The 19,824-nt window shown below is 45.4% G+C and overlaps 1 protein-coding gene across 1 annotated transcript in view; it reads left to right on the top strand.

Moving 5' to 3' along the window:
• Window positions 1-4,885: 4,885 nt before the first annotated feature.
• The window catches only part of PPP2CA (protein phosphatase 2 catalytic subunit alpha), a 116,151-nt gene continuing 101,212 nt past the window's right edge, over window positions 4,886-19,824 (top strand). Inside the window, exon 1 of the mRNA XM_082254872.1 lies at window positions 4,886-5,123. Within this exon, the coding sequence (XP_082110998.1) occupies window positions 5,022-5,123 (102 nt within the window). The 5' untranslated portion in view covers window positions 4,886-5,021. The remainder of the gene's footprint in view (window positions 5,124-19,824) is intronic.

Here is a 19,824-nt window from a genome sequence, read left to right as displayed (position 1 = left end):
ACTATTAGATGGACACCTTAAAGACCACAACATACAGGGGTATACAATGTACGGTTAAAAGCAAACACACACACACATCATAGGTTGAACTGGATGGACTGATGTCTTTTTTCAACCTCACTAACTATGTAACTATGGTTTTCTAGCATTTATCAGTGTATGGACTGCAGGGCCATATACACCCTGCTCCTTCAGAATTAAGGCTTCAATAGCCAGGCCATCAAATTTAGAGACTGTTCAGCAGGGTGGAATATCGGACCTTGAGAGAGTAGGTCTAGACGCAGTGGAAGGGCCCAAGGCCTTGACACTGCCAATCTCTGGATTTGTACAAACCAAACCCTCCTTGGCCATGCCAGAGCTACCAGAATTACTGGTTTCCCCTCTAGCTGGATTCTGCGCAACAGGCGTGGTATCCGCTGCACCGGAGAAAAGGCATATATCAGGGAATACTTCTCCCACGGAGTCACCAAAGCATCCACTCCAACTGTGAGTGGATCCCTGGTCCTGGACACAAATTTCTTTAACTTGCTGTTGAACCTGGATGCCAACAGATCTACGTCTGGGACTCCCTGGCGTAGGCAGATTAATTGAAATATCTCGTGATGTAAGGAAAGACCATTCTCCCGGAAACATCTGCTGATGACTCAAAAAGTCCACCTGCCGGTTCTCTATTCCCAGAATAAAGACTGCTGTTAGGCATGGCACAAACTTCTCTGCCCAAGACAGGATGAGGTCCACCTCTTTCTGGGCTGACCGACTCTTTGTGCCTCCTTGATGGTTGATATAATCCACAGCCGTGGCATTATCGGATTGTAGCCTGACAGGATGACCCTGAAGCCTGAACGTCGAGAATTTCATATCCTGACTAACTGCTCGGATTTCTAAAATGTTGATGGGGAGACTTTTCTCTACCCAAGACCATTTCCTCTGGACAGTGGCTTCCTCCAGAACTGCTCCCCAGCCAGAGAGACTGGCGTCTGAATTGACTAATTTCCAAGTCACTGGAAGAAAGGATTTCCCTTTCTCCAAATATCGGGTCAACACCCACCAATTTAGACTCCGACGTAGCCTTGGTACCAGAGACATGGGTCGGTCCAGAGACTGAACCTTTCTGATCCAGGCAGACAGAATGTTGTTCTGTAAGGGTCTGGCATGGAACTGGACATAGGGAATTGCCTCGAATGCGGACACCATTTTCCCCAGTAACTTAATGCAAAGACGTATAGAAGGGTATTTCAACCTTGCTACAGACCGAACCTGCTCCTTCAGGTCTGCGACCTTCCTTGCTGGCAAGAATATCTTTGCCTGCACCGTGTCCACAAGAAGATATTTTAGACGCTGGACCGGCTGTAATGCTGACTTTACCAAGTTTAGTATCCAACCCAGACGTTCTAAGAACTGTACTGTCTGATGGACATTTTGGCTTACAGCCAAAGCCGATCGATCTATTAGTAATAGATCATCCAGATATCTTATTATAGATATCCCTCGAGACCTTAGAACAGCCAATACTGGAGCTAGGATCTTCGTGAACACTCTTGGAGCTGTGGCTAACCTGAAGTGTAGGGCCACAAATTGAAAATTACGGTTCTCTATTGCAAAGCGTAGAATGAGCCTGGAATATAGGCATGTGAAGATATGCATCCTTGTTGTCTATGGATGCCAGAAATTCCTTCCCTTGCAGTGAGGTTACAACTGAACGAATTAACTCCAACCAGAATGTACAAACGTTCAGAAACTGGTTTAAAGCTTTAAGATCCAGAATAGGTCTCACATCCCCGTTTGGTTTGGGGACTACGAACAGGTTTGAGTAAAAACCTTTGAACCTTTCATCTTCCGGAACCTCCATTATTACTATTTGAGCTTGTCCAATGCCAGAAAGAGAGATTTTCATTTTAGGGGATCTATCTGTATACTTGACCTTATACACTGGGGATATGGGAACACCTGAAATTCCAGCTTGTACCCCTGTGAAATGGTGGAGATAACCCAGTTATCTTGGATTGATTCCACTCAAACCTTTGAGAACTGCCGCAGCCTCCCCCCCCCCCCACCCATGTGAGTGAGGGTGCCTATTTACAGGCTGATTTCTGGGTGCAGGGCCATTTCTGACCTTGCCCTGAAGGCTTGGTTCCGGATCCAGATGGTTGAGGACGTTGCCACTGTCTGGAAGTAGAAGCACTGGTATTATGAGTGCTGGGGATTTTAAAAGAAGGACGCTTGCTCTTTCTTTTTATGAGCAGCAACGTACCCCCCCCCCCCAGATCTTTTGGATATACTTATCCAGATCATCACCAAAAAGGCATTCTCCCTGAAAAGGGAAGCCAGCCAGTAACTTTTTACATGGCAATTCCGCAGACCAATTTTTTAACCAAAGGATTCTGTGCATATGCACTGATATCAGAGCAGATCTTGACATTTGTCTTATGGAGTCCGTAAGAGCATCCACTGCAAAGCATAAAGTACGAGGTAGATCTGACAGATCTTCCACAGATTCTCCTTGAGAAGGAACTGTCTTGGCCACTCATTTCATATGGTCTTTCAAGACACACTCTTATGGCCGCTATTGCTGGTTGTATCGTAGAACCTGCAACTGCAAAGGAGGCTTTCAATAAATATTGCAATATTTTATCTGCTGGATCTTCAAAAACTTTGGCATTATCCAAATGAAGATTCTTTAGTCCATCCTCTTGATGTGGGTGATACCCTGAAGCAGTATCTGGCATCCATGGCTTTCTTTCATCAGTCAGAATTTCTATTCGTTCTTCATGGGAAGAAAAAAGGGATGAGCGGTTTCTGCATGGATCGTTCAGGCCATTCAGGGGCGTACAGAGCAAAGGGCTTGGCTCCTCCAGAAGCAGTGACAACACATTCGACCCAAAGCGTCTCTATATTGTGGGCAGTCTCTAGGGACGTCGCTCCTGAGGTAATCTGCAGGGCAGCCTCCTGGTCATCTATCAACACCTTCCTGTCTCATTATTGTGTTGACCCGGCTGCCTTATCTTCTGTTAACTTTGGTGTTGTACTGTCGGTTGATGGTGCCAATTACATTTTTTCTGTTCAGCATCTGCCCACCTGGGTGCGTACCGTCAGTTTTTTCCCAAACGTATGCTGCCATGGAGTCCATCAGGAAAACTGAAAATTGTTTATCAAATACGTAACGCAATTTTCCTTTCCTGATGGACTCCATGGCAGCAGGAGTCCCCTCCTGAGTAGGCTAGTTACAGAACACGGATGCTGAAAGGGAGCAAATATTTATGGGAGTGGGGTCCTATAGGGCAGTGGTTCTCAATTCCGGTCCTTGGGACCCACTAACAGGCCAGATTTTAAGTATTACCTTGGGGGATGCAGACTAGAATACTGCAATCACTGAGCAGCAAATTAGATCACCTGTGATGTAATTTAGTTATCTTGCAAACCTGGCCTGTTGGTGGGTCCCGAGGACCGGAGTTGAGAACCACTGCTATAGGGTAGGAGAGGAGGCGGGACTAACCCCGAATGTATGCTGCCATGGAGTCCATCAGGAAAGGAAAATTACGGTAAGTATTTTTTAAACAATTTTCTATTTTCTTTTGGTGTTATTCAATCACCTCTGCGTTCTTTTTGCTCCATAAACAAAAAAAGACAAAACAAAAACAATATTTTTTACTTTCTGCAGGATCTTTATCTTCCCTTGTCACAGAACGACAATCGCCAGCTCCCGGTGGACATCGGGTCCGCTGATTGGCTCCCGCTGTGATTTGACACCAGAAGTGCAGAATCAAGTACCTGTATGTGATTTTGCGCAAAGGAGCCGCTGCCCTGCAGTAAATGTATGTGGGGTAGTTGGCAAGAGGTTAGACATGTGTGCAAAGAAATGCAAATATGGATCTGGCAGTGACAAGGTTAAATGGAAATCTTTAGTTCTATTGTCATACAAGAAATTGTCAAACTCGTCTCTTTCACATAAACTGTCGTGATCTGCTTTCGTAAGCTGTGTACTAATGATCAGATTATTGATCGCTCCAAAAGCGGTATTTTTCGTCTGATTTTCTCATGATGTGTACTAGGCATGAGAAACTAGTGGAGATTTATTAAAACTGGTACACACAGAATGTGGTACAGCTGTGCATAGTAACTAATCAGCTTCTAGGTTTTATTGTTAAAGTTTAATTTGTTCAATTAAACTGCGTTCAATTAAACAGCTGAATTTAGAAGGTTATTGGTTGCTATGCACAGCTGCACCACAATTTGTGTACACCATTTTTAGTTATCTTCCCCACTGTTTCAGACCACCTGAAGTTTACTTTTATACCTGACAGCAAATATCTCCGGTCAGCACTACATGAAACCCCAGATTACTGCAGTAAGAGAAATGCAGCCACACCAATTCTCTCTGAGATTTTTACATTTACACTACGTCTCAGCATTGTATGGTTTCTCGCGTAATATTTGTGCTAGAATCCATGTCATCGAGACGAGTAAGGGCAACGACCATACGATGACCTCATCTCCCATCTATTCAAGTCTCTGCGCAGAGCGGACTGTACGTGCTGACGTAGCCGGACTTGCCCTCCACTACGTGCTGGCATTTCATAAATGAAAGGTGAAGAGTGGGGCGTGTTTCCGGGGGGGATGGGCCGGAAGTGACGTTTGGGGCGCGAGAGAGTGCTGGAGCGTTGGGAGGAGTGCGAGCAATAAAGGGGGGGGGGGGGGGCATGACGTCACGGCGGCCATTACAGAGAACAGGGAAGGCTGAGAGGTGACGAACCGGCTATTCGGGGAGAAGAAAATTCCTGGCCATCGGGGAAGAGTCGCGTTTTATTTTATTTCTGTACCGGATTACAGTCATCGTCAGCTGAGATATCGAAGTGTTGATCGGCTCATTATTGGTTTCCGGCGGTTCGTTTTGCCGGTTCGATAAGGCTGCCTGTGCCTCTCATCAAAGGGAGTGCAGGCCCCACAGCTCCGCCACTGCTCTTCTTTTCCCGGCTGGCCTTGTAGGCCCCGGTGCTAGCCGTCTGTCTTCACAAAGTCTCAGTATGGACGAAAAGGCCTTCACCAAGGAGCTGGATCAATGGATCGAGCAGCTCAATGAGTGCAAACAGCTGACTGAGAGTCAGGTCAAGACCTTGTGTGAGAAGGTGGGTTGTGTTCGTGGTGTGGGGAGTGCAAGGAATGTTCGTGTCGGAGTCAGATCTTCCTGTGCATGGTGTAGTGCTTCCTATGGGCTTTCCTTATATGTAAAGGGTAGTGTTTGCAGGGCTCCTATTGGAGATGGTTCTTTGAAATCCCAAGATTCCACCACAGATTTCTGGGCCTTGCTGAACTTCTAGTCCCAAATAAGTAACCAATGACACCATTAATGTCGTCTCTAGGAGGTTATTCTCACTGACAAGCCATGCTAGATGCATTCTTCCCACTAACAAGAGCAGCCATGCAACTAGACCGAAATACCAATATCAAGGGGGTCCATCTCCCGCTGACCACCAATATCAAGGGGGTCCCATCTCCCCTGACCACCAATATCAAGGGGGTCCCATCTCCCACTGACCACCAATATAAAGGGGTTCAGTCTCCCGCTGACCACCAATATAAAGGGGGTCCATCTCCCGCTGACCACCAATATAAAGGGGGTCCATCTCCCGCTGACCACCAATATCAAGGGGGTCCCATCTCCCACTGACCACCAATATCAAGGGGGTCCCATCTCCCACTGACCACCAATATAAAGGGGTTCAGTCTCCCGCTGACCACCAATATAAAGGGGTTCAGTCTCCCGCTGACCTCCAATATAAAGGGGGTCTGTCTCCCGCTGACCTCCAATATAAAGGGGGTCTGTCTCCCGCTGACCACCAATATAAAGGGGGTCTGTCTCCTGCTGACCACCCATATAAAGGGGGTCTGTCTCCCGCTGACCACCAATATAAAGGGGGTCTGTCTCCCGCTGACCACCAATATAAAGGGGGGTCCTTCTCCCGCTGGCCACCAATCTGTGGAAGCCATCGATGTACGGGGGCTCTTTACTGCCTGCCAAAGGGGTGGGGGTGCAATTCACTGGCTGCTGGTGCTCAATTCATTCCAAACCTTTCTCCACTGACCACAAGTGTAAGGAAACAATAATATTTCAGTGTCTGCTTTTCTTTTCTAGAAGCTATCTTTAATAGTTTGCTTTCCTTTTTTTACTAAAAAAAATGTATAAAGCAGCCCTGGGTATCAAACAATCATTCCTGGTTTTATTCATATATGAGGAAGCATTTACTGTTAGGGATGCACCGAAATGAAAATTTTGGGCCGAAACCGAAAATGCAGGATGCCATTGGCCGAAAACCGAAAATGACTTTTTCCCCCAAAAAAATTTAAAATGGATGGAACAGGGGCATACACCAAAAAACAGGCAGCGACGTACACCTGTCGCTGCCACCCTGTCACAGTATATGTACTGTGATGGGTTGGCAATAGGTTAATTTAATTACCAATGGTATTTGTATTATGCAGCATGAGGGGGTTAATGTATTGCCACTGCTGGTCACTGATGCATTATTGACCGACCAGTGGCAGTTAATTAACCCCTTTGTGCTGCATTAGTGCAATCAGTATCAGTGTTAATTAACACTGGTTGCACTAATGCAGCACAAAGGGGTTAATTAACTACCACTGGTCGGTCACTAATGCAGCAGTGACAATACATTAACCCCCTCATGCTGCATAATTAATACAAATTCCAATGGTAAGCTGCCTCAGCTATCACCCCCCCCCCCCCCCCCTTAGCGTCCCTCTCCTACTCACTCCTCCAGTCACTGTGTCCATTATTCAAAAGTCCCGCCTCTGGCCGGCCGCCCGCCTCCTGGTGATGTCACTTCTACTATGATCTGTCCATGAATGAACTGACACACCGGGCGGGCGAGCGGCTGCTAATAGCTGTCAGTATGTGAGCTTCACTTCTCTTCAATTCCCTGACAGTCCGGGCAGGAGGGCGGGCGAGTGGCCGCTAATACATAGTACTATGTGATCCTTCCTGTCAGCTCAGCGGGACTGTGACTGTGTTGAATGAGATCTGACCTGACACTGGGCGGGGGGAGCGGCCGCTAATGGCTGTAACTATGTGAGCCTTTCACTTCCTTGTCAGGCACGTATCTCCGCTGACAAGGAAGTGAAAGGCTTACATAGTTACAACTATTAGCGGCCGCTCCCCCCGCCCGGTGTCAGGTCAGATCAGATCTCATTCACACAGTCACAGTCCCGCTGAGCTGACAGGAAGGATCACATAGTTCTATGCATTAGCGGCCGCTCGCCCCGCCCTCCCGCCTGGTATGTCCATTCATAATGCACAGATCGTAGTAGGGACGTCATTGAGAGGCGGGCGGCCGGCCAGAGGCGGGACTTTTAAAACCTGCGCTGCGCCCTCCTCCTTCCTCACAGCGGCCATATTAATTTCGGCACTATTAACCCATTATCGGCCGAAATGAGATAGGCTCATTTTCGGCCGATTAATTTCGGTGGCCGAAATTTCGGTGCATCCCTACTGTTAATGTTCTATGAGCTGTAAATGTTAGTGGTTCCCTGAGACTGGAAAGTTTTTTTTTTTTTTTTTTTTTTTTTATGGTTTCTTCATTTTAAAAGGACAATCGAGTGTATTAAACACTAGATTGAAGGACTCTTAACATCAAGCACTGCCTCCTTTTTTCTTACCAACCCTTGTATTGCTTTTCAACACTTTTTTTTTTTTCCCCCATTTAAATGAGCTTATTTGATATCTAATGGCTCGTTTCCACTGAGCGGTTCGGTATGCAATTGTTCCATTGTCAAAATTTGTGAATGGTACCCTAAATCCATACCGTACCACTTTTTTGGGACCCTTGCATTGGGGTACTAAACACAATAGTACTGTACCCACAGGGTGGAGCTACACTAATGAGGTACTGTTGGCAGTGGAAATGCAAGCCTGATCCGAATGCATACCATTCTGTGGCAGTGCCCTCATTTATCTATAAAAGGAATCAATCATTTAAGTCTAATACAGTCCATGAATAAAGTACAGTCCATGAATAAAGCAATGTCAATCAACAATCAAAGAAACGTCCAAACAAACCAATCGTTTGACACCTCAGATATAAACTGCAGGTAGGAGGTTGCCGAATTGTACTGAACTGTAAAGAACCTTACCACTCAGTGGAAACGAGGCATAATGCAGAATTTCAAAAGGTAGACTTGGACAGTGTTATGGTGGCCATACGTATAGCAGTCTTTATTTAACTTAAGTCACCAAAGCAACCTCCTACCTGCAGTTTATATCTGAGCTGAGGTGTCAAAACGTTTGGTTTGTTTGGACATTTCTTTGTTGATTGACATTGCTTTATTCATGAACTGTATTAGACTTAAATGATTTCCTTTTATAGATAAATGAGGGCACTGCCACAGAATGGTACGCATTTGGATTAACTTGATAAAAGCTTTCTTTGTGCCTTTTTTCTTTTGCTGTGTTTTTTGTATAAATGTTGCATTTTAACAATTGTAGTTGTGTATCCATGGTGTCAAGTGGCTGGATAGGAGTTTATTAGATGGCCATCTTTATGATTTGTGATGCGGTTAACAGAAGCTTTGTTTCCTTGTGGCTTTACATAGTTTTCAGCCTTGACTTTTGTTTAAAGAGGTTGTAAACCGATAATTTTTTTTTTTTGTTTTCTTTACATCCTGAAAGATAAAGACATAATGAGCTAGTATGCATCGCATACTAGCTTATTATCAAATACTTACCTTAGAACGAGCCCTCGCCGCGCTGCTCTCTTACCTCTATGACGGGCGACATGTACAGTCGCCCGTCTTCCGGGATCGCGGCATCCGGCCATCTGATTGGCCGGAGCCGCGGTGACGTCACTCACGCGCGCGGGAGCCAACGTTCACGGCACAGGGCTCTGAAGGAACGGCACGATCTGCCGTTCCTTCAGAGCGCATGCGCCAGTGACGTCACTGGCTGCATCAAATGTAAATATCTCCTAAACGGTACATGTTTAGGAGATATTTACAGTACCTATAGGTAAGCCTTAACATAGGCTTACCTATAGGTACAACTTCCTGAGGCGGGTTTACTTCCTCTTTAAGCTGTGAATGTTAAAATGCTAGTTCTTTTATTGCGGTTTTCCCACTGAGGAGATTCCTATAATTCGTGACCATTTGCCCCTTGAACAGAAAGTGAAGGAAATTCCAACCTTTTAGAGCTGCTATGGGATAAGTGGTAAAACCTTCAGTTCAGATGACAACTGCCTAAGAGGGCATTTCCCATGTTCTTCTAGAGCAAGAGCTTTCCTTCTGTTGTCTGAGACAGAAAGGTAGAGGAAGTTGTGCCCCACCAGGGAACAAAGAAGAAAAAAAATAAGGGAACCATACAAAACTTTTCCTCTTTTACAATGTTGATGAAGACCACTGGATAGTCTACATTTACCTTTGGTAAACAGGCTTCTGTGGAACCACTACAGGTTATAAGGGGTACCTTGCGCAGTCTTTTAGCTTCCATTTAATTGTACCTGTCACTTGGCAGAGCCAGCTGTATGACTACAATGAGCTTTTTAGCTGTCTGGAAGGGTGGCATTCTGACCTACCTTAATGTGAACATTCTTCCATTTGCCAGCATGTAAAAGGCATTATGTCCAAATGAATTGGTTTCAGCTGGGGTTCCCTGATACCAGAGACTTATGGGTTCCTTGGGGGTAAAATGTTGAGAAAAGGCTGGTCTAGATGAATTAAATTGGTTGGTTTGTTGACCTGCGTCAAGCTGTTACCAAGTTCCTAGGCAATGTCCCATGCTTTGACCCCTAGTAATACTTATCTGACTGCGCATCAGGCTGGCAGTTTTCCTTTTTTAAAAAGTAGTTTGGTATGTGGGACACGTTGGGGGACAGCTCCTATAGTACACAGATTTTCTAACCTTCACACACTAAACCCCAATACCTGTCCCTACTCTTGACACCCCCTATATACAATTCTTGGTTCTTCAAGCCAAACCTAAATGGGGCTTTAAAGGCGAAGTTTATGTGATTTTTATAAATGCAATTTTTTTTATATATATAAAATGTTTTCAATTGTAGAGAAAATTGTACATGGAGTAGTGCTACAATTGGGCTAGAGGCCCATAGCTGAACTGATAAAGGTAAGAAGTGACGTGTGAAAATGGTGACTTAGGATGTTTTCGTTTTTCTGTCATCCGTGCTTAGTTTAGACTTAGGATGTACAGAGAGCATCTAATCCTACGCGTTTCAGCTGTGTGCCTTTTTATCAAGGATTTTACCATATCTAGAAATACAACAATGTATGGTTATTGGGGTATGTATCCACATTCCATAAGTGGGGTGGATAATTCATACAAAACTTACATTTTGTTTTTTTATGCAGGTGTATTTAAGATCAATGCAGGGTACCTCTTTCTCCCCCCCCCCTCTTCCTGAGCAGCAACTCTTAACACCCCCAACTTGTTAAAGTATAGCCTCCTCCCTTTATGCCCCTTTCCCCATCCTGCAAATTTATTTTTTTCTTACCAAAGTCCCGTGCTACTGCCATTTTCAGGTGCAGCTATTCAGTATTCCAGCACTGCAAATGTCCCCTTTTCTGGATCCAGAGTACCCTTCCAGTGGACAGACAATAGGAAGTGTCCACATCACAATTATTTTAGGTAATCTACAGCTTAAAGGGGTTAAGTCAGAATTATTTTTTTTTTATCTTAATGAATTCTATGCATTAAGATAAAAAGCCTTGTGTGCAGCAGCCCCCTCAGCACCCCCTTACCTGAGGTTCTCCTAGCTCCAGCGATGTCGGAATGTGTTGGCCATCCGGGACTACCCTCGGCTGAGACTGCAGTGCTGCGCCATTGACTTCTGCTGTCACTTAGTCAGCCAATAAGAATAGAAAGGGGGCACAGCTTGGTGGACACGGAGCTGTGACTCGGCTCAGGTGCGCTATGTGGGCACTCAACAGGTGGGAGGGGCCAGTAGAGCTGTGGAGGAGGATCGGGGTTGCTCTCTGCAAATCCACTGCAACAGAGGAGGTAAGTATAACATGTTAACCGCTTGCCGACTGCCTACAGTATATTTACTGTGGCAGTCTGGCTCCTACAAGCAAAGCGACGTAGGTCTACGTTGCTCGCCTGAAGGCAGCTAGGGGCGCGCGTGGATGTCGGGCGGCTCCGATCGCCGCCTGACACTAGCGATCGCTCCCCGCAGAGGATGGCCGACTATTGTAAACACAGCTGACTGTCCCTCTCCCTGAAATGATCAGAGCTCATGTGATCCTGCTATATAGGATCGCATGTCTCTGTGATCATTTCACAAGTCCAACCCCCATACAGTTAGAATCACTCCCCTAGGGTCACATTTAACCCCTTGATCACCTATACGGTTGACCCCCTTCCCTGCCAGTGTCATTATTACAGTAACGGTGCATATTTTTAGCACTAATTACAGTAATTTCACTGGTACCCCAAAAAGTGTCAAATGTCAGGGATCCGATCTGTCTACCGCTATGTCGCAGTCCCGTAAAAAAAAATGTGTTTTTTTTTTTTTTTTTTACCAAAAATGTGTAGCAGAAAACAAATTGGCCTAAAATGCCAAAGTTTGATTTTTTTTTTTTTTTTGAGAATGTCTTATAGCAGAATGTGATAAATTTTATATTTTTTTTATTTATAGCTCAAAAAATAAAAATCGCACAGGTGATCAAATGCCACCAAAAGAAAGCTCTATTTGTAGGAAAAAGATATACATTTAGTTTGGGTACAGCATTGCACGACCGCACAATTGTCCGTTAAAGTAACGCAGTGCTGAATTGCAAAATAGGGCCTGGTCATTGAGGGGGCAAATCCTTCCAGTCCAGAAGTGGTCAAAAAGACTTTACAATCAGGTTAAACATTTTTCCAAGATTTTAATTCTTAACCCCCCCCCCCTGGAAATCTGTACTTGCCTTTCGGTTTCTGAATATTAACCATCGCGTGCTGTAACGTTAACCACCAAGCTCAATTTAGCTCTGTGAATGTATCGGGTCCTGCAGTTACTGGCTTGTAGGAGTAATTGGGGATTTACTGGTTGTAGCCAAGCACTGCTTTGTTTTGGAAATGTGTGGTTTAGTAAGTTTTATTCACTTCCACAGGAGTGGAACAGCATCTATAGATGCTAACCATATTTTAATTTTGGAATTTGTGTGGAGTTGTGAAAACCAAAGGGAGGATTTTGAATTTTTGGCCTGAGGCAAATACAACCACCTGGTCTTTTCATGTTGAGGACCATTCTTTATGGAAAAGTGGTCATGGTAAAAGGTGGATGTTCTCCTAGAGGACATGCATTTTTTGTAACATGTCTCACATACAGTGGGTAAAAAAAGTATTCAAGTCACCCTTTTTCTAGGTAACTTCACATAATGGAAGTCAATGCAAGTCGCTCCGATGTCGCCCCGAAGTAGTGCAGGAACCTTTTTTTCTAAGTCAGAGTGACTTGAGTCGCTCCTATTAGAACGGTTCCAATTGCACAGCACGGTCCGCTACTTGTCAGGTGACCAAGTCGCCTGACAAGTCGGAACAGTGTGAACCGGCACTGAAGGTGGTATTGACATGAAATTTTCAACACGTCTGAAACAACAATGCATGCAAGAAACCAAAACAAATAAGTTCAGAAATGGAAGTTGTGTAATAAAATGGAATGACACCAGGAAAAATATTGAACATGTTAATTGAAATTTAACACCTCATACAAAATCCTTTGTTGGTAATGACCGCTTCAAAATGCCTCCTGTATGGATAAACTAGTTTATTGCTCAGTTTTTTTTTGGCCCATTTTTCCACAAATCTTGAGGGTTCTGTGGGCTTCTATGAAGTCTCATCTTTAGTTCTTTATTTTTTTTTTTTTTTTTTCATTCAAGTCAGGTGATTTGTTGGGCCAATCTAGCAGCTTTAATTTCTTTTTTGAAACTATTAGTTTCCTTGGCTATGTGATCATTGTCTTGCTGAAATGTCCACCCTTGTTTCCTCTTTGCCATCCTGATAGATGGCAGCAGATTTTTGTCAAAAATATCTTTGTTCATTTTTCCCTTCATTCTTCCTTTAATGACATGAGGTTTGCCAGCACTGTATACTGAAAAACAGCCACACACCATGGTGTTCCCACATCCAAACTTCAGTTGGTGTTTTTGAGGTGATGTGCAGTGCCATTTGACCTCTTAACATTGTGTGCATTATGGCACCCAGAAAGTTCAATTTTGGTCTCCTATGACCAGACTGTATTCTCCCAGTATTTCACAGGCTTGTCTAAATGTTGTGCAGTTATAGAGCTTCATGCTTTTTCTACACCAGTGAAGTTTTGTGTGCTGTGTACATACAGGCCATGGTGGTTAAGTGCATTCTTTATTTTTTTTTTTTTTTTTAAACAATTGTCCCTTGTAATCTCAGGTTTTTCTGAAGCTCTCAAGTGCTCCTTGCCTCTTGGACAATTCTTCTGATAATTCTTTTCACTCCTCTGTCAGAAATCCTGAGGAGCAACTGCTTGTGACTTTTTTTTTTTTTTTTTTTTTTTCTTTGTGATCTTTCCACTTCTGGATTATGGCCCCACAGTGCTCACTGGAAAATCCAGAAGTTTAGACGCACCTCCCAGGTAAGCGATGGGGAATTTTCCCTTCCAGCATATACCTGTGGTGGTCTTTTCCCCTTCCCTTCTCTTGTAAGTTAAATCGGGTTGGTAGAAGGGGGCACTATTTCTTTACCCTGTACACACTATGTGGGAGGGTGAATTTGGGAGTCATAACTAATTGTTTTTTTATCGTTATAGACCAAGGCTCAGGTCAAGGTCCAAAGACTCAGCCCCCAGAAAGAAATGTGCAGTTTGCGGGAGGCTAAGTTCCACATGGAGCAAAAGCGTTCCGCACATGTATTTGATAATCTTGTTAAAGATGACTCTAATATATCCACCTAAAAGAATGTTGACCTTTTTACTTGGGTCCCTACATCTGTGTCTAAACCAACACAGAGTGTATGGTGACGACACAAGGGAAGAATCGGAGTCCCCTCATTTCTCAGTTGAGTCTGGGCAGGGGAGGAACCCAGGGAAAGGAGTGCCGTGAAGGTTCCAGATTCAAAATTTTCCCTTAAAGATGTGGATGAATTGCTTAAAACAGTGTGTTACACTAGAAATTGAAGAGAAGGTGCAAGCATAATATGTATACAATCCATAAGAAAAATGCTAGTTTTTCCCTGTACACTCCTTGCTAGAGCAGGGTATGTGTGTGATAACCAATCGCTGGCAATCAGCTCCTTGCTAAAATACAATCAAGCTGCCATGGGAAAATCCTGAAAGGTGGAGGATGAGTGCTGATTACACCAAACCTCCCCCACCACCCTGAACATACGATTCAGGGTGTGTGTGATTGGCAATCAATCACTTAGCAGGAGATTTTTTTAGCATGATCTTATGTATACACAGCTCCTTGCTAAAATACAATCAAGCTGGAATAGGAAAATCCTGAAAAGAAACCATTTTGCTTTAAATTTAAAAAGGTTTGCCTTTGACAGCAAAGAACTATGGAATAAAATTCCAAAATTGTCAGTGAGGTTTATCCTTACCTGTTCCTCATTATGGAAAAACAGAAATGATGAATGGAGGAGGATGAGTGTGGATTACACCGATCTCCCCCCACCACCCTGAACAGACAACTCAGTGGGTGTGTGAGATCCTGTTACCAATCACTGGCAATCAATCTCTTAGCAGTGAGTTTTTTTGGCTGATTCATCTGCTGAGGCGGTTAGATTGACAGCCAGAACCTCAGCTTTGGCAGGAGGAGTTTCTGGTTCAGGTCATGGTCTGGTGACTGTACTTCCAAACTATGCCTTTGTGGTCTCCCCTTTTACAGGTGACCATTTCTTCAGGCCCCGGGCTGACAGCTCTGGAACGTACTACTGACAAAGTAAATTCCAGAAAAGAAAATATCCCCATATACCCGAAAGTTTTCGGGGCAGGGGTAAACAAGGGCCATGTGAGGTTCAGGCCGTGTCCAAACAGGCTTGGCGGCGTAGGTGATAGAATACCAGGCTTGTAATAAGAGCTGTGAGTTCTTAAAGTGTCCCTTCAAGTGCCATCAAAGAAACACTGGACTGGACACAAAGGCAGGGGTAGGGGGAGCATCCTGTTTAACCCTCAAGCACCCCGCCAAACCACAAGGACTCCTTTCGCAGAGTGGGCAGAAGATTAAGGGCCTCCCTCCCGCAGTAGAAGGAAATTACATCAATCGCTTTTGAATTTGGACCTAGTGTCCACAGGGTACAGACTGGAATTCAATTCCCAGAGAAGCTATTAATTACCAGTCTCCCCAAGGATCAAGCCAAAGCAGTTGCTCTAGTAGATCAGAGGGTATTGATACCTGTTCCTAGAAGGAACAGGGCAAAAAACTGTTTTATTCCCACAGTTAGGTGATAACTTCTCTGAGTTATCTTATCGATTGACTTTAAATCAATGCACTTTTAAATCGCTCGAAGGTACAAGCATTTCGAATTGGTGCATTCCATAGGAAGCTTGCTGTATCCGAAATATTTCATGACTATACTGGACTTAAAGGATGCTTATTTCCACATCCCTATTCACCTGGCTTACCAGAAGTTCTCATGACTACAGTGAAGCAGTGTTCATTTTGCCAGCAAATTTCAATTTAGTTTTAGTCTTCTGCAAGTGTTTTAGTCGTATTTAGTCGACTAAAACTCCAGTACATTTTAGTCGACTAAAACGTCCTACATTTTAGTTGACTAAAACTCATTTTAGTCATCTATAATGGAATGGGTGTAGTTCAATTGTAATTTGTAATGCATTATTTAAGCTTTTTTTCTACAATTTCCAAACTCATTATATACTACTTCTGGCCCTGGAGTGAAAAATCGAATATGTTATTATTTATGGTATTAAGCTTTGAGCATGCACCAGTGTTCATTTTGGCAGCAAATTTCAAGTTATTTTAGTCGACTAAAATTGTGTTAATTTAGTCGACGAAAACGTTTTAGTTGACAAAATTAACACTGCAGTGAAGCTAGGACCAGAGGTCAGACACTATCGCCTTCGGGTTATCCTCAGTCCCTCATATCTTTACCAAAGTCCTGAGGGAAGCTTTAGCCCCGCCAAGACTGAAGTCCATTAGGATCATCCCCTACCTGGATGACCTCCTAGTAGAGGTGGATTCAGATCAGAAACTGGAAAAAGACCTCCAAACAGTTCAGAAGTTCCTTGAGTCACTGGGATGGATGGTCAACAAACCAACCAGTGGGTCTCACTCAGGTACATAACAGGAGTCGTAGGCCTCATGACCTCCTGTTTTCCAGCTGTCCCTTGTGCACAGTAGCAACAGTGTCCCTTCCAGTGGTTCCTGTTAAAGAACTGGGATGGGATTTCCAGATTCCTTGGAACCGAAGTTCCCACCAGGGTAAAAAGAACCCTATGGTGGTGGAGATCACCTCTTCACCTTACAAAGGGACTAAAACTGGGTTATTCAAGTATCAAAGAATAACCACAGACACAGCTTAGACTTCGTCAAACCAGAGAGAACTCATGGCAGTACAAAAAGCCTTAGTCTTTTCCGATGGACATAAAGGGAAGTCGTCTGCAGATTCGATCCGACAACATGGCTACAGTGGCGTACCTCAACAAACAGTGAGGTACACGCAGTCGGGGGTTACAGTACATAGCCCAGAAAATATTCTCTTGGGTCAAGCTGAATCTTGCCTCAATTTCAGCTATTCATCTGAAGGAGACTCAGAAGGTCTTAGCAGACCACCTCAGCCGCTACCAGGTGTCAGGACAATTGGCCCTCAACCCAAGGAACTTTTGCAGAAACTGCGGCCAAGTTGGGCCTTCCAGAAGTGGACCTTTTTGCAGCTCAAACAAACAGCAAAACAAGGTTTCTCTTACGTCCTCCGACAGTCGCCACCCACTCGTACAGTCTTCACCAATGGGTATTGACGTAATCTCCACAGGAGTAACTAGGCATAAGACTTGTTAAAAAAACAAAGCATTTACATACACACCTATGGGGGCTGTCCCACTGGTCCAATACCCCCCTGCAATCAGCCATCCCAACTCAGTTTGTCTTCTGCCTAGTTAAGGAGTAAGATGGGCTTCCCTGTGCTGGGGCTACAGTCTCAGCCTTTCTTCTTTTTTATGATTTTATTTGCTGCAAATTAGTTTTTTTCTTTGCACTACTAGCTGTTTATTTTGTCAGCGTTAGTCAGATCTTCGGATGAAGATGGCGTTTGCGGAGCTGGGAGTCGGACTGGTCGTCCTGGTTTTCCAGGACAGAGGGCCTGATGGAATCCCAGCCCGCCATCGAGCGTTTAGCAGGCTATGTGTTCGCCCTGGCCTCGCAAAGGACCCATCCCTGTCCTCAGGGATGCAGCCTGCGAGGTGGCTACCTCGCCGGGACGCCTCGTCCACGGTTCTCCGTGCACTAGCGTCCTGCGTTTGTGGCTGACGGCACCCTTGCCATCTGAGGGTGGGCGGTTTCCCGTCCAGAGGCACCCCACGCCATCGCGTACAGGTAAGTACATTCTGTGTGGGGCCTCTGTCTGGGGATGGCAGTCCTGTGTGTCTTTGTTATCCCCTCATGTCTGTGCGTTTTTGGGCTCCCTGATCCCGGTCCCTACTGGGGGTTTTTCTCAGTGTACTGTGTGGGTTTGTGGGGGTCCCTCTCCTGTGTCACTTTAGGGTGCTATTTGGAGGTACAGACACGTGTGGCGACCGCTGCGGGGTTAAACACCGCCGGTCTGCCATTTTAGGTGTGGGCAGCATGTCTGGCTTCACTGTGGGCGCTTATACAGCATTGTATGTGGTATGTTTTGGCACCTTGCGGCACCATCTTGTGTGGCAAAACGTTTGTTCCGAGCACATGTCGGCGGCCATTTTCCCAAAGCCTCCCATACTTTCTATAGGCAACCATTTTTCCTTGGCCTGCAGTCTCAGTTCAGTCTCCTGCAGTGACGTCACTTCCTCCTTCTGTTCAGAAGAGATCGGCTGCGGTGGTAACACTTGTCTGTCTGCTGTTCTTCTTCTTTTTTTTTTTTTTTGTGTGCAAATACTTCTGGCTATCAGTTTATCCTGCTCTGGGATCTGTTTCAGTCTTGTAGCGGTGTGCTGCGGGGGTCCCCGGTGTGCTTAAAGGGCCAGTGCCTTCAAAAATTTTTTTACTATGGAATCTCAGGACATCAAATTTCCCACAGCCTTAGTGGGGGATTCAGGTTCCTCTGAATCTTCTGCTCTGTCTTCTTTGTCTGCTCCAGTGGCGACTTTGGTGTCCACAGTGGATATTCTGATGACTGAACGTGCTGACAGAAAAAGGCCTCGTTTTTCCTTGTCTTCTGATTCTGAATCGGATATGGTTGCCGTAGGTGGCGTGCCCCTTGAAGGGTCTCGCTCTTCTGTCTGAGGGGGGAGGCGGAGGTTGCAGGGGTGGATGATTCACCCCCTGGGACGGCTGAGGACCGCGCAGCTATGGATGCGCTAATTTTTGCCATTACGGAAAGACTACATTTAGAGGATGAGCTCAATCCTCCGGGCATTGTCCTCTTTTGGTACACAAAGGACCCGCAAGGCAGCGCAGGTGTTCCCTTGCCCCGCTGAGTTTCACGTTACTGTGAATGATCAATGGCGTCATTTAAAACGCACCTTTGTGGTGCCGAAGAGGTTTCAACTCCTTTATCCCTTTGCGTTTCCTACGGATTTGCGCTGGTGTGTGGCCCCTCAGGTGGATCACACTGTGGCCAGATTGCACAAGGCCACTCTGGTACCCACCGAAGATTCTCCGGTGTTTAGGGATCCTACGGATAGGAGGATGGAATCCCTTGCCCGCCATGCCTACATGGTGGCGGGTTCCCTGCTAAAGCCTATTTTCGCCTCTGTCATGGCGGCTCAGGCTGTGGCGGATTGGACCAAGGTGCTAAGATGCACCCTCTTGGCTGATTCTCCTCCCCCTACTACCTTGGCAATGGTGGACCAGATCTATCAAGGAGTCATGTATTTGTGCGATGTTGCCTTGAATGAGGACCCATTAGCTGCGCGCCTGTCCAGTGTCGCGATGATTAACCGTCGCCTGATATGGTTGAAAAGCTGGTCGGCTGACCAGACTTCAAGAAAAACGGTGGCTGACATCCCCTATGCGGGGTCTCGCCTGTTTGGGGAATCCCTGGATGAATTACTAAAAGGGGTTACTGGGTGCAAGAGCACTCTGCTGCCCCAGAATCCTAAAAGCAAGTTTCTCTTACGTCCTCCGGCAGTCGCCGCCATCTTCATATTTGTCACAATGGGGTATTAGACTTTGCTCCGAAGGAGTAGCTAGGCAACACAATATGTCAATATTAAAGCATTTAACATATCCCCACCCCAGGGGGTGGTCCCCTCAGTCTATACCCTCCTGCTTCCTGTTTCCTGCTTCAGTTTCAATGTCTAGCTTGTCAGGAGTAGCTGGATCTCTCTATGCTGGGGCATTTTGTCTCAGCCTTTCTCTTCTTTTTTGATTTTTTTGTTTTTTCTCTCTCTTTACTTAGCTGTTCTTTTTGTCAGCATTAGTTAGTTCTTCTGATGAAGAGGATTCGTGCGGGCTGTGTCTCGGGCTGATCCCCCTGGTCGCAGGATGTGGGTCAGTGGCTTCCCAGCCTGCCATCGAGCGTTCAGTCAGGTAACGCTCCTGGCACAGTGAACGACCCATCCCTGTTCGGTGCAGGGATGATTGGTGAGGTGGCTACCTCACTGGACGCTGTGCGGTTTCTTAACCCCGATTTCTGCATCCTGGCTGCGACTCTCCCTGCCACATGCGCAGCGGCTTGTTCGCCTGTGCGGGTTCCCCACG

The sequence above is a fragment of the Pelophylax lessonae genome (assembly GCF_965119305.1).
Source record: "Pelophylax lessonae genome assembly, chromosome: 4".
Classification (NCBI taxonomy): domain Eukaryota; kingdom Metazoa; phylum Chordata; class Amphibia; order Anura; family Ranidae; genus Pelophylax; species Pelophylax lessonae.
Note: the sequence above shows the minus strand (reverse complement) of the source record. Positions and strands in the feature narration are given on the sequence as shown.